The sequence below is a fragment of the Pongo pygmaeus genome, chromosome 2 (assembly GCF_028885625.2).
Source record: "Pongo pygmaeus isolate AG05252 chromosome 2, NHGRI_mPonPyg2-v2.0_pri, whole genome shotgun sequence".
NCBI classification, from domain to species: Eukaryota; Metazoa; Chordata; class Mammalia; order Primates; family Hominidae; genus Pongo; species Pongo pygmaeus.
This window is the reverse complement of record NC_085930.1, coordinates 42,157,533-42,169,393: the sequence shown is the minus strand read 5'-3', so window position 1 is coordinate 42,169,393 and position 11,861 is coordinate 42,157,533. Positions and strand designations below refer to the sequence as shown.

Sequence of the window (11,861 nt, the reverse complement as noted above, 5' to 3'; positions counted from 1 at the left end):
CATTAAAAACATTTATGATTCATGGAAGAGGTAAAAATGTCACCATTAACAGGAGTTTGGAAGTTGATTCCAACCCTCATGAATGACTTTTCAGAGGTTCAAGACTTCAATAGAGGAAATAACTACACATTGGGTAGCGATAGCAAGAGAAATAGAATTGGAAGTGGACCCTAAAGATGTAACTGAATTGCTGCAATATCATGATAAAGCTTGAACAGATGAAGACTTGCTTCTAAGAAAGTGGCTTCTTGAGACAGAATCAATTCCTGGCGAAAATTCAGTGAACATTGTTAAAATGACAACAAAAGATTTAGAATATTACAGAATATTACATAAACTTAGTTGATAAAGTAATGGCAGGGTTTGAGAAGATTGACGCTAATTTTGAAAAAAGTTCAACTGCATGTAAAATAGTATTCAACAGCATCTCAAATCTTTCATGAAAGGAAGAATAAATATATGCATAAAACTTTATTTTCTATTTTAAGATACTACCACAGCCACCACAACCTTTCGGAATACCATCCTGATCAATCAACAGCCATCAACATCAAGGTAAGAGCCTCCACTAGGAAAAAGATTACAACCTGCTGAAGGCTCAGATGATCAGTAGCATTTTTTAGCAATAAAGTTTTTTATATGGTATGCATATATTTTTAAACATACGTATACTGCACACTTAATAGACTACAGTGTAGTGTAAACTTAACTTTTATATGTACTGGGAAACCAAAAAAATAGTGTGACTTGCTTTACTGAAATTTATCTTTATTTGGTGCTCAAGAACTGAGCCTGCAATACCTCCAAAATATGCTTGTATGAATAAAAAGAAACTTCTTTAAAGGTATCTTCTAGAAGAATTACATTTAATGAAAGATTAGAACCATTCTTGTTTGAGTTGAACAACATAGAAATACCCACTGTCACTGGTACTCACGTCATTACATTACAGATTCTAGCCACTACAGTTACACACACATGTGTACCCACTCATACACAATAATTGAGGTATAAATACTAGAAATAAATAGACCAGATTCTAATTATTTTCAGATGATTGGACAAAATCAAATACTCAAAAAATCTGGAATAACTGCTATGAGACTGCACAAGCACAGGTCCTGCTAACTTAAATACTACATGTTTGACACATATTTTCTTTTTCACTCCACAAACATATTGTGTACCATGTGTTAAGTTATTATGCTAAATTTTGGAGATTCAAGTTAAGCAGCATTTATGAAATTGTGTCTACTGTGAGAGACAAACATTAATCGAATGCTTACATTGACATAAATCACAGTGTGATAAATCTTCTTTTTTTTTTTTTTTTTGAAAATTTGACTCTGGGCGAGAATCTCAGTCTGTCACCCAGGCTGGAGTGTCATGGCGTGATCTCAGCTCACTGCAACCTCTGCTGCCCGGGGTTCAAGCAATTCTCCTGCTTCAGCCTCCCGAGTAGCTGGGATTACAGGCACCTGCCACTGCCCCTGGCTACTTTTTGTAGTTTTAGTAGAGACAGGGTTTCAACATCTTGGCCAGGCTGGTCTTGAGCTCCTGACCTCATGCTCCACCTGCCTCGGCCTCCCAAAGTGCTGGGATTACAGCCATGAGCCACCGCACCGAGCCAATAAATCCTCTTAATGGAATAAATAGCAACCTATGGGGGAATTCAACTTAATCTGAGGAACTGAAAAAAAAAAAAAAAACCTACATTTAAAGAATGATGAGAAGTTAATTAGATGAGACAGAGAAAGCAGGAGAAAATGTTTCCAAAAGAAAAATAGCACATGCAGCAGCACTCAGAGTGGGCATAGGCCATTACAGAAACTGAAAGATGGTTAGTGTTGTTGAGAGACATTTCTCCATAAGAAGTATTATGGATGACTTGAATCAACTCTTTTACTGGACTATCTTTCCAAAATATTTATATAGCAAACAACCTTGGAAAATACATAGTTTCTGCACTTCTGCAAAGTGCAGATCTGTTTCCCCATGCAGAACAATAAAGATAACATCTTCCTCCAGGGCAAAGCTTGGACAAGTTTGCTAGCAGCCTACTTTTTAGAATACATCCTAAGCTGAAACACAGATTCACTGTGTGCACAGCATCCACCTGAGTCTTCCTCCACATCATCCTCATGGCACTTGAGGGTCAAGAGAACCATGTGAACATTAATCTCCCTCTTGTACCATGCACAGTAATATTCTTTGTCTCTGACCCAGGGGTTTTGTGTCTTCTGGCAACATCTTTGAAACTGTGGCAGCTGCATTGTTAAGATTTCAAGTAGCATAAAATCTTTTCCCCTCTGGAGTTTGTGACAAGTAGGAACACAGCAAAGACAGCTTGGGAGAGAATTCAAAATATGAATCTGGAAAAGAAAGCAGGATTTTATGAGACATGGTCAGAAGTAATATTGCAAATATTTTTTTTTTTTTTTTTTTTTTTTTTTTTTTTTTTTTTTTTTTAAATTTCTGAAGTATTTATTGATCATTCTTGGGTGTTTCTCGGAGAGGGGGATATGGCAGGGTCATATGATAATAGTGGAGAGAAGGTCAGGAGATAAACACATGAACAAAGGTCTCTGGTTTTCCTAGGCAGAGGACCCTGCGGCCTTCTGCAGTGTTTGTGCCCCTGAGTACTTGAGATTAGGGAGTGGTGATGACTCTTAAAGAGCATGCTGCCTTCAAGCATCTGTTTAACAAAGCACATCTTGCACCACCCTTAATCCATTCAACCCTGAGTTGACACAGCACATGTTTCAGAGAGCAGGGGGCTGGGGGAAAGGCCATAGATCAACAGCATCCCGAGGCAGAAGAATTTCTCCTAGTCAGAACAAAATGGAGTCTCCTATGCCCACCCCTTTCTACACAGACACAGCAACAATCTGATCTCTCCTTCCTTTCCCCACACTTCCTCCCCTTCTCTTCAACAAAACCGCCATCGTCCTCATGGCCCGCTCCCGATGGTCGCTGTCTCTTCGGAGCTGTTGGGTACACCTCCCAGACAGGGCAGCCGGGCAGAGGCACTCCTCACCTCCCAGACAGGGCGGCTGGGCAGAGGCGCCCCTCGCTTCCCAGACGGGGCCGCCCGGGCAGAGGCGCTCCTCTCCTCCCAGACGGGGCGGCCGGGCAGAGGCGCTCCTCACTTCCCCGACAGGGCCGCCCGGGCAGAGGCGCTCCTCGCTTCCCAGACGGGGCCGCCCGGGCAGAGGCGCTCCTCAGTTCCTCCCAGACCGGGTGGCAGCCGGGCAGAGGCGCTCCTCACCTCCCAGACGGGGCGGCCGGGCAGAGGCGCTCCTCACTTCCCCGACGGGGCGGCTGAGCAGAGGCGCTCCTCACTTCCCAGAGGGGGCGGCCGAGCAGAGGCGCTCCTTACTTCCCAGAGGGGGCGGCCGGGCAGAGGCGCTCCTCACTTCCCAGACGGGGCGGCCGGGCAGAGACGCTCCTCACTTCCTCCCAGATGGGGTGGCGGCCAGGCAGAGGCGCTCCTCACCTCCCAGACAGGGCGGCCGGGCAGAGGCGCTCCTCACTTCCCAGACTGGGCGGCCGGGCAGAGGCGCTCCTCACCTCCTAGACGGGGCGACCAGGCAGAGGCGCTCCTCACTTCCCAGACGGTGTGGCGGCCGGGCAGAGGTGCTCCTCCCTTCCCAGATGGGGCAGCCAGGCAGAGGCGCTCCTCACTTCCCAGACGGTGTGGCGGCCGGGCAGAGGTGCTCCTCCCTTCCCAGATGGGGCAGCCAGGCAGAGGCGCTCCTCACTTCCTCCCAGACGGGGTGGCGGCCAGGCAGAGGCGCTCCTCACTTCCCAGAGGGGGCGGCCGGGCAGAGGTGCTCACTTCCTCCCAGACGGGGTGGCAGCCGGGCAGAGGCACTCCTCACCTCCCAGACGGGGCGGCCGGGCAGAGGTGCTCCTCATCTCCCAGACGGAGTGGCCAGGCAGAGGCGCTCCTCACCTCCCAGAGTGGGCGGCCGGGCAGAGGTGCTCCTCACTTCCTCCCAGAAGGGGTGGCGGCCAGGCAGAGGCGCTCCTCACCTCCCAGACGGGGCGGCCGGGCAGAGGCACTCCTCACCTCCCAGAGTGGGCGGCTGGGCAGAGGCGCTCCTCACTTCCCAGAGTGGGCGGCCGGGCAGAGGCGCTCCTCACTTCCCAGAGTGGGCGGCCGGGCAGAGGCGCTCCTCACTTCCCATAGGGGGTGGCAGCCGGGCAGAGGCGCTCCTCACTTCCCAGATGGGGCAGCTGGGCAGAGGTGCTCCTCACTTCCTCCCAGACGGGGTGGCGGCCAGGCAGAGGCGCTCCTCACTTCCTCCCAGACGGGGTGGCGGCCAGGCAGAGGCGCTCCTCACCTCCCAGACGGGGCGGCCGGGCAGAGGCGCTCCTCACCTCCCAGAGTGGGCGGCCGGGCAGAGGCGCTCCTCACTTCCCAGAGTGGGCGGCCGGGCAGAGGCGCTCCTCACTTCCCAGAGTGGGCGGCCGGGCAGAGGCGCTCCTCACTTCCCATAGGGGGTGGCAGCCGGGCAGAGGCGCTCCTCACTTCCCAGATGGGGCAGCTGGGCAGAGGTGCTCCTCACTTCCTCCCAGACGGGGTGGCGGCCAGGCAGAGGCGCTCCTCACTTCCTCCCAGACGGGGTGGCGGCCAGGCAGAGGCGCTCCTCACCTCCCAGACGGGGCGGCCGGGCAGAGGCGCTCCTCACCTCCCAGAGTGGGCGGCCGGGCAGAGGCGCTCCTCACTTCCCAGAGTGGGCGGCCGGGCAGAGGCGCTCCTCACTTCCCAGAGTGGGCGGCCGGGCAGAGGCGCTCCTCACTTCCCATAGGGGGTGGCAGCCGGGCAGAGGCGCTCCTCACTTCCCAGATGGGGCAGCTGGGCAGAGGTGCTCCTCACTTCCTCCCAGACGGGGTGGCGGCCAGGCAGAGGCGCTCCTCACTTCCTCCCAGACGGGGTGGCGGCCAGGCAGAGGCGCTCCTCACCTCCCAGACGGGGCGGCCGGGCAGAGGCACTCCTCACCTCCCAGAGTGGGCGGCCGGGCAGAGGCGCTCCTCACTTCCCAGAGTGGGCGGCCGGGCAGAGGCGCTCCTCACTTCCCATAGGGGGTGGCAGCCGGGCAGAGGTGCTCCTCACTTCCCAGATGGGGCAGCTGGGCAGAGGTGCTCCTCACTTCCTCCCAGACGGGGTGGCGGCCAGGCAGAGGCGCTCCTCACCTCCCAGACGGGGCGGCCGGGCAGAGGCACTCCTCACCTCCCAGACGGGGCGGCTGGGCAGAGGCGCTCCTCACCTCCCAGAAGGGGCGGCTGGGCAGAGGCGCTCCTCACTTCCCATATGGGGTGGCAGCCGGGCAGAGGCGCTCCTCACCTCCCAGACGGGGTGGCGGCCAGGCAGAGGCGCTCCTCACTTCCCAGATAGGGCAACAGGGCAGAGGCGCTCCTCACTTCCTCCCAGACGGGGCGGCCGGGCAGAGGTGCTCCTCATCTCCCAGACGGGGCGGCCGGGCAGAGGCGCTCCTCACTTCCTCCCAGACGGGGTGGCAGCCGGGCAGAGGCGCTCCTCACATCCCAGATGATGGGCGGCCGGGCAGAGGCGCTCCTCACTTCCCAGATAGGGCGGCCAGGCAGAGGGGCTCCTCACATCCCAGACGATGGGCGGCCAGGCAGAGACGCTCCTCACTTCCTAGACGGGGTGGCGGTGGGGCAGAGGCTGTAATCTTAGCACTTTAAGAGGCCAAGGCAGGAGGCTGGTAGGTGGAGGTTGCAGAGAGCCGAGATCACACCACTGCACTCCAGCCTGAGCACCATTGAGCATTGAGTTAGCGAGACTCCGTCTGCAATCCCAGCACCTCGGGAGGCCGAGGCAGGCAGATCACTCGAGGCCAGGAGCTGGAGACCAGCCCGGTCAACACGGCGAAACCCCGTCTCCACCAAAAATACAAAAACCATTCAGGCGTGGCGGCGCGCGCCTGCAATCCCAGGCACTCGGCAGGCCAAGGCAGGAGAGTCACAGGAGCCCGAGGCAGGGAGGTTGCAGCAAGCCGAGATCCCGGCAGTACAGTCCAGCTTCGGCAACAGAGGGAGACCGAAAAAAGGAGGAGAGGGAGACTGAAAAAAGAGGGGAGAGGGAGAGGGAGAGGGAGAGGGAGAGGGAGAGGGAGAGGGAGAGGGAGAGGGAGAGGGAGAGGGAGAGGGAGAGGGAGAGGGAGAGGGAGAGGGAGAGGGAGAGGGAGAGGGAGAGGGAGAGGGAGAGGGAGAGGGAGAGGGAGAGGGAGAGGGAGAGGGAGAGGGAGAGGGAGAGGGAGAGGGAGAGGGAGAGGGAGTGGAGGGAGAGGGAGAGGCATATTGCAAATATTGAACAACCATTCTAACACAGGCACTAACCAATGTGAATGAACTCAAGACAATTGGACAAGCCATTAACAAGCCAATATGGTTTTAGAGCTTCATACCAGCTGAATATCACACATAGCCTGGGATATTTTATCTTAAGAAAACTACAAAATCATCATAAAACGTTTAGCTAGGGGGTGGTACTAGCAGATCTGGGTTTTTTTAGGCAATTATTCTGATGACAACTAAATGTAACTTGTGAACATGAATACATGTCTGAACCAGAGAAAAAAAATTATTGTACGATGATGATATTAGTGGAGAAATCTGAAAATGTGATCAAAATTTATATATTATATAATAGTTTTATACTGGTAATTTTTTGATGCTGACCACTGTACTTTAGCCATATAAAAAAATTACTTATTTTAAATAAATACACACTGAAGTATTTCAATATAAAGAAGTATCATGTTTCCAATTTACTCTCAAACAGTTCAAAATATATAACTATAAAGAGAGAAAAAAGGAAAGATGGAAGGAAGGGAAAGGGGAAGGAAGAAAGAGAGAAAGAAAACAAGAGAGAGTGATAAATGTGGTAAAATGTTAACATTTGGGAAATCTATATAAAGAGTATATGGAATTTATTTTGAAACTTATGTAAATCTAAAATTATTTCAAAAAAACTTAAAAAGTACTATGTTGGCAATATGGAAAATGGTTTAAAGGAGGTCACATATAAAGTGAACAAAACATATTTTTAATTAATAAATTTATCTAATTTTTATATACAACTAAAGCACATTATCACTTGATCTAGTTGACTTCTACCTTACCACTATAAAATGCAATGCAGTTATCTAATTTTAATTAGTCTTTTATTATTCAGACATTCCATAATATAAATTTATACTATTATATTATTCTATAATAATTTTTAGCAATTTTCCAGCCTTATATCTAAAAGTTGTAAAGGTTTTTCTTGCACCTCTTCTCAATTTTCACTGAAGAGTATTGTCCTAAATTTTATATTTCTGAAAATTTTTTCCACTGTGCTATTTTAATTTTCTTGGTCTTCTCTCTACAAAGCGATGGTTCTTTTATTTCTCATTCATGACCCAACCCAATTTCCACACTTCGTGACCATCTCATCTACTTCTCCATTGCTTTGTGCAACTCTGCAATTAACTAACTTTATATGTTGTTAGCTTGCCCAGCATAGAACCATCTGCAGACTTAATGAACAATCTCTCCATTCCATCACTGGAGAAGATGCTAATTAATTATTAAATTATAAGGTAGGGTATGAAAAATCAATTTCTCTCTCTCTTTCTGTTTTTTTTTTTTTCCTCTCTCTCTCTCTCACACACACACACAGAGGCAAAAATACAGGTACAGACAAGCTAATTTTAAATTCTGGGAAGGTTAGATGACAGGAGAATCTCAATAAAAAGCCTGACTAATTTTTGAATGCTTTTGTGTTATGCTATTTGTCATTAGTCCACTGACCAAAATAAAAGATTTTAGGATCTCCTGCCTCTGTAGGAGAGTCTCGTACTTAATCAACAACAACAAAAAAAAAATGGCATCTGTCATCTTTTTGCAGCTAGATTGTACCATGTTGAAAACTGGGTGAGTTGTGTAAGGTATCAGAGACAGAGAGTGTTCTGCTGGATTTTTTTGGATCTTGGTGGAGCTTGCAGATATACTGGAGAGGCCCGGGTTGTCCACTCACTTTCAGTATAACCCAGGCTACTTAAGCTTCGGTGAACTTCTTCTTAGAAAAAAGAACTGAACTCTCAGCTTCATTTTGTTTTTCTCCTATGAAAATAGTATTATCTAAAGGACATGTAATTAAAAGGAACCAAAAATAAGGCTCTGTAGTCCAGAAGTCTAGGGTTCCTGTTTCTTCCCCAGTCCCTGAGAATCATTTATATGTTGACAGGATGCACTCATCCTTGAGTAACAAGTCAACCCTGAGGATACTAGGAAAATCAAAGCAGAGAAAATTAGACAGAGGCCAAATGTATCTTTAGAAAGGCATTTAAAGTAATCAGATAATAGTAGCATCTGCAGTTTCAATCACAAAATCAATTCATGTTTGATTTGATGACATTATGGCAGCAGTTATCAGTGTTATCAGTGAAACAAATCCTACACTCTGAGGAACAGAGGCAGGAAATGACACATCAACAAGCTCAGCACAAGAAGAAGTACAATTAAAATTAATGTAATATTTGGGTCACTCCATGTACTGCATAGAGATAGGGGGATAAATTGGGTGACCTTTCACTCTACCCTTCCGCCATACCATTTCTGTTTCTGTGGAACAGGTGGCTTCTCAGAAACAAACCTGACTTGATGCATTAAAATTTGACCTCTAGCTAACATCCATCTCTCTGGTGTCGGGCCCCCATCTAAAGGTAATACTGAAGAAAAGTTAATACAGGAGAGGCTCAGGTGTCCACTGTTATGTAAGTGGCTACTTCTAATAGTATTAGATTATCTGTGGATGAAAAAAATGTCACCATCTGACAGCCTTTGGGCATTTAGTAAAATAATAAATAACTAGCAAGAAAAAAAGTCTTTTTCATGCCAAGAGGAGAACAGTTGGGTGTCTCTGATCTACCTGTATTCGTTGGATATTTTAGCCAATTTCTTGTACCTAACCAGACAGAATGGGGAACTTTTGAAACAGAAAACCTCCTGATATAATCCTTTTTTTAAAAAAATAGTGGTCCAGAAATGTAAAAATTATTTTATATATCATCTTACTTTTGGATCTTGTTATTACCAGTGACAGGGTATGAGTACTTCCCTAAGCTGCTGAGTTTTCCCATCCCGATGCTGTCCCATGGACACCTGTTAGCCATAGGTAGAAGAATCATTGTCTAGAATTGTTTCTCTTGCTCCACTCTAACGCTGCATTAACCACTGACTCTCTGGCTTTCTAGTCTTTTCTGCTTGAACCAAAGAGGAAATTGAGTTCCAGATACCAGCAACCTAGCTTTCATAAGGGCTATCATCTCTTCTTTGAATTTGTATCAGGCACTGATAGGGAAAGTCACAGGCACTCACCATTCCTAACCTATCTCATCAGTGTGTCAGTGTCAAGGCACATGTGTGCAGAAAACCCTGCCAGTGCCCAGTAAACAGGGATTTCCTATTTATACATTCATTAAACAATTATAGGCTGGGCGCAGTGGCTCACACCTGTAATCCCAGCAATTCGGGAGGCTAAGGCGGGTGGATCACTTGAGGTCAGGAGTTTGAGACCAGCCTGGCCAACATACTGAAACCCCATCTCTACTAAAAATACAAAAATTAGCTGAGCATGGTGGCACGTGCCTGTAGTCCCAGCTACTTGGGAGGCCTAGGCAGAAGAATGTCTTGAACCCAGGAGGCAGAGGTTGCAGTGAGCTGAGATCACACCACTGGACTCCAGCCTGGGCAACAGAGCAAGCCTCTGTCAAAAAAAAAAAAAAATTACAAACCAATTTTTATGTTGCAGAACACTGATCTCTGTTCTCAAGAAAATCATCACTCATCAAAGGAGTTCTCTAATTCTTCCTCTGTTTAAATCCTCTTTCATTTTGACTTTAGTTTTTGTTTTTTCTCCATTTGTTACTGAAGTGTTTCAAATTTCCAGTCTTACAGACTTAGTGCCTCTAAGCTGAGCAGTCCAGCCAACAGGCTACTCTTTATTAGTGTCAACCATGTCCTCAAAGACTCTCCTTCCAACCACTCTTCAGCACCCACTTTTCCACTTTGGGCAGATTGTCCACTAACCTGGACGAGGTGTTGTAACTCAGAGGCAGATGTGAATCTAGAATGCATGACACCTTGATGGGTGCAGATTGAGAATACACAGAAAGTCAATTAGAGAAATCATGCCAAGGACTGTGCAAATCACATTCCAACTATATTTCATTTAGTTTCCACAACAATACTATGAAGTAGATAAAGACCATTAGTCTTAAGATGAAGAAAACTGAAGCTTAGAGAAAGCAACTTCCCCAACTCACATAGTTAAGAGATAAATCAGATTTCCAGATCTAAACTATACCTTCTTCCTACCTCACTAAATTGTTAGCTTGCTCCATAGGATTGGGAATATTTCCCTTTGATAGTTAGGTCATAAATCTAAACCTGTTTTCTGGAAGATTTTTCTGATTAACTGAGAACCACTAACTACAGCATTTAATCTCAGTTCCAGAGCAAGTCATTCCTCCCTACGTGCAAGAGTCAAACATTCATCAATTTGATCCTTCTCATTAGACTATAAGTCCCTTGAGAAGAAAGTTGATATACATTTAAACTAAAACAACTTTCGCAGCCTTCAAATGAAGCACAGTCCAGGATAGATGATTCAATGAATATCAAGAATGTCAGCTTCTCAAGCAGACTACCGTGTATATGTGCTCCCATTAGGCATAGAGACTATGTTTTCATGTTGGTTTCCACTATGATTTAGATAAATATGTCTTAATTTTTAATTGCTCTATAATTGGCAGTGAATTCCTAATTCTTTAATTTTCTCTGCCTTGGTTTCTTTATCAAGTAGTTAATTATGTGTAAAATAAGCAGATGTACTTTTACAGCTGGCTTCTAGAAGTAACCCTTTGACAGATCTTTTCAGTAAGCTAAAGATCACTCATGAAAAACTCCCCCAACTTCTTTTTGCATGTAAATTTTTATTTTTTTTATAGACTAGGGTGCTCCTATAGTCTAGATAAACTAAGTTCCCAGAAAGAATCACTTATCTTGTGAGCACAGAACTCAGTAGAAAATGAAAAAAGTGCAAAGCTTGAATTTCCACAAAGTCTAAGAACAAACACTTTGGAAAATTAAATTCTGTTTACCAGGCATTTCCACTCAAATGGCAGGTTGTGGTGCTAGAAAAGTTACATCAAAAAAATTACATCTACTTGATACAGTTGGTTTAGAAAGCAAGTTCAATATGAAGGGAAAATGCTATGACACATTGACAACAGCAAAGGATATGTCTTATGTGCCAGAGAAGTATGAGAAAAAATATTATTATCATGGAAGGTAATAACCAAAAAACTACTTTTCTTCATTTAAAGCTGTCAAAATGGATGGAATGGGAAGAGATTTTGGAGTTTAATCTCCTTTTTTCCTCCCTAAATGAAACACCAAACCTGTTAAAGTAAAAGCCTAATTTACTGGAGTAAGTTTTAGTCTTATGCAACTTTCAGAAAATTGAAACAGCGTTTTTCACCCCAGTTTCCTGCAATGTACATCATTGAGCTGTTTCTCTCTCTTTTGCTGTGCTGCAGCAAAAGTATTTACTGTATTGACATTTGCATTTTGATTATAAGTCTGACAGGCAGCTTTATACTGAGAGCTCAACTGGTTTTTGTTGTTGTTGTTTCTAGCTTCCAATATTATTAAACTTTGGGCTGGGTGTACTGGCTCACACCTGTAATCCCAGCACTTTGAGAGGCCAAGGAGGGTGGGTCACTTGAGGTCAGGAATTCGAGACCAGCCTGGCCAATATGCTGAAACCCCATCGCTACTAAAAA

At 46.4% G+C, this 11,861-nt stretch overlaps 1 protein-coding gene across 1 annotated transcript in view; it reads right to left on the bottom strand.

Moving 5' to 3' along the window:
- Positions 1-1,334: 1,334 nt before the first annotated feature.
- Positions 1,335-11,861, bottom strand: part of LOC134739152 (putative uncharacterized protein encoded by LINC00336) — a 90,096-nt gene continuing 79,569 nt past the window's right edge. Inside the window, exon 5 of the mRNA XM_063661607.1 lies at positions 1,335-2,372. Coding sequence (XP_063517677.1) covers position 2,372 — 1 coding nt within the window. The 3' untranslated portion in view covers positions 1,335-2,371. The remainder of the gene's footprint in view (positions 2,373-11,861) is intronic.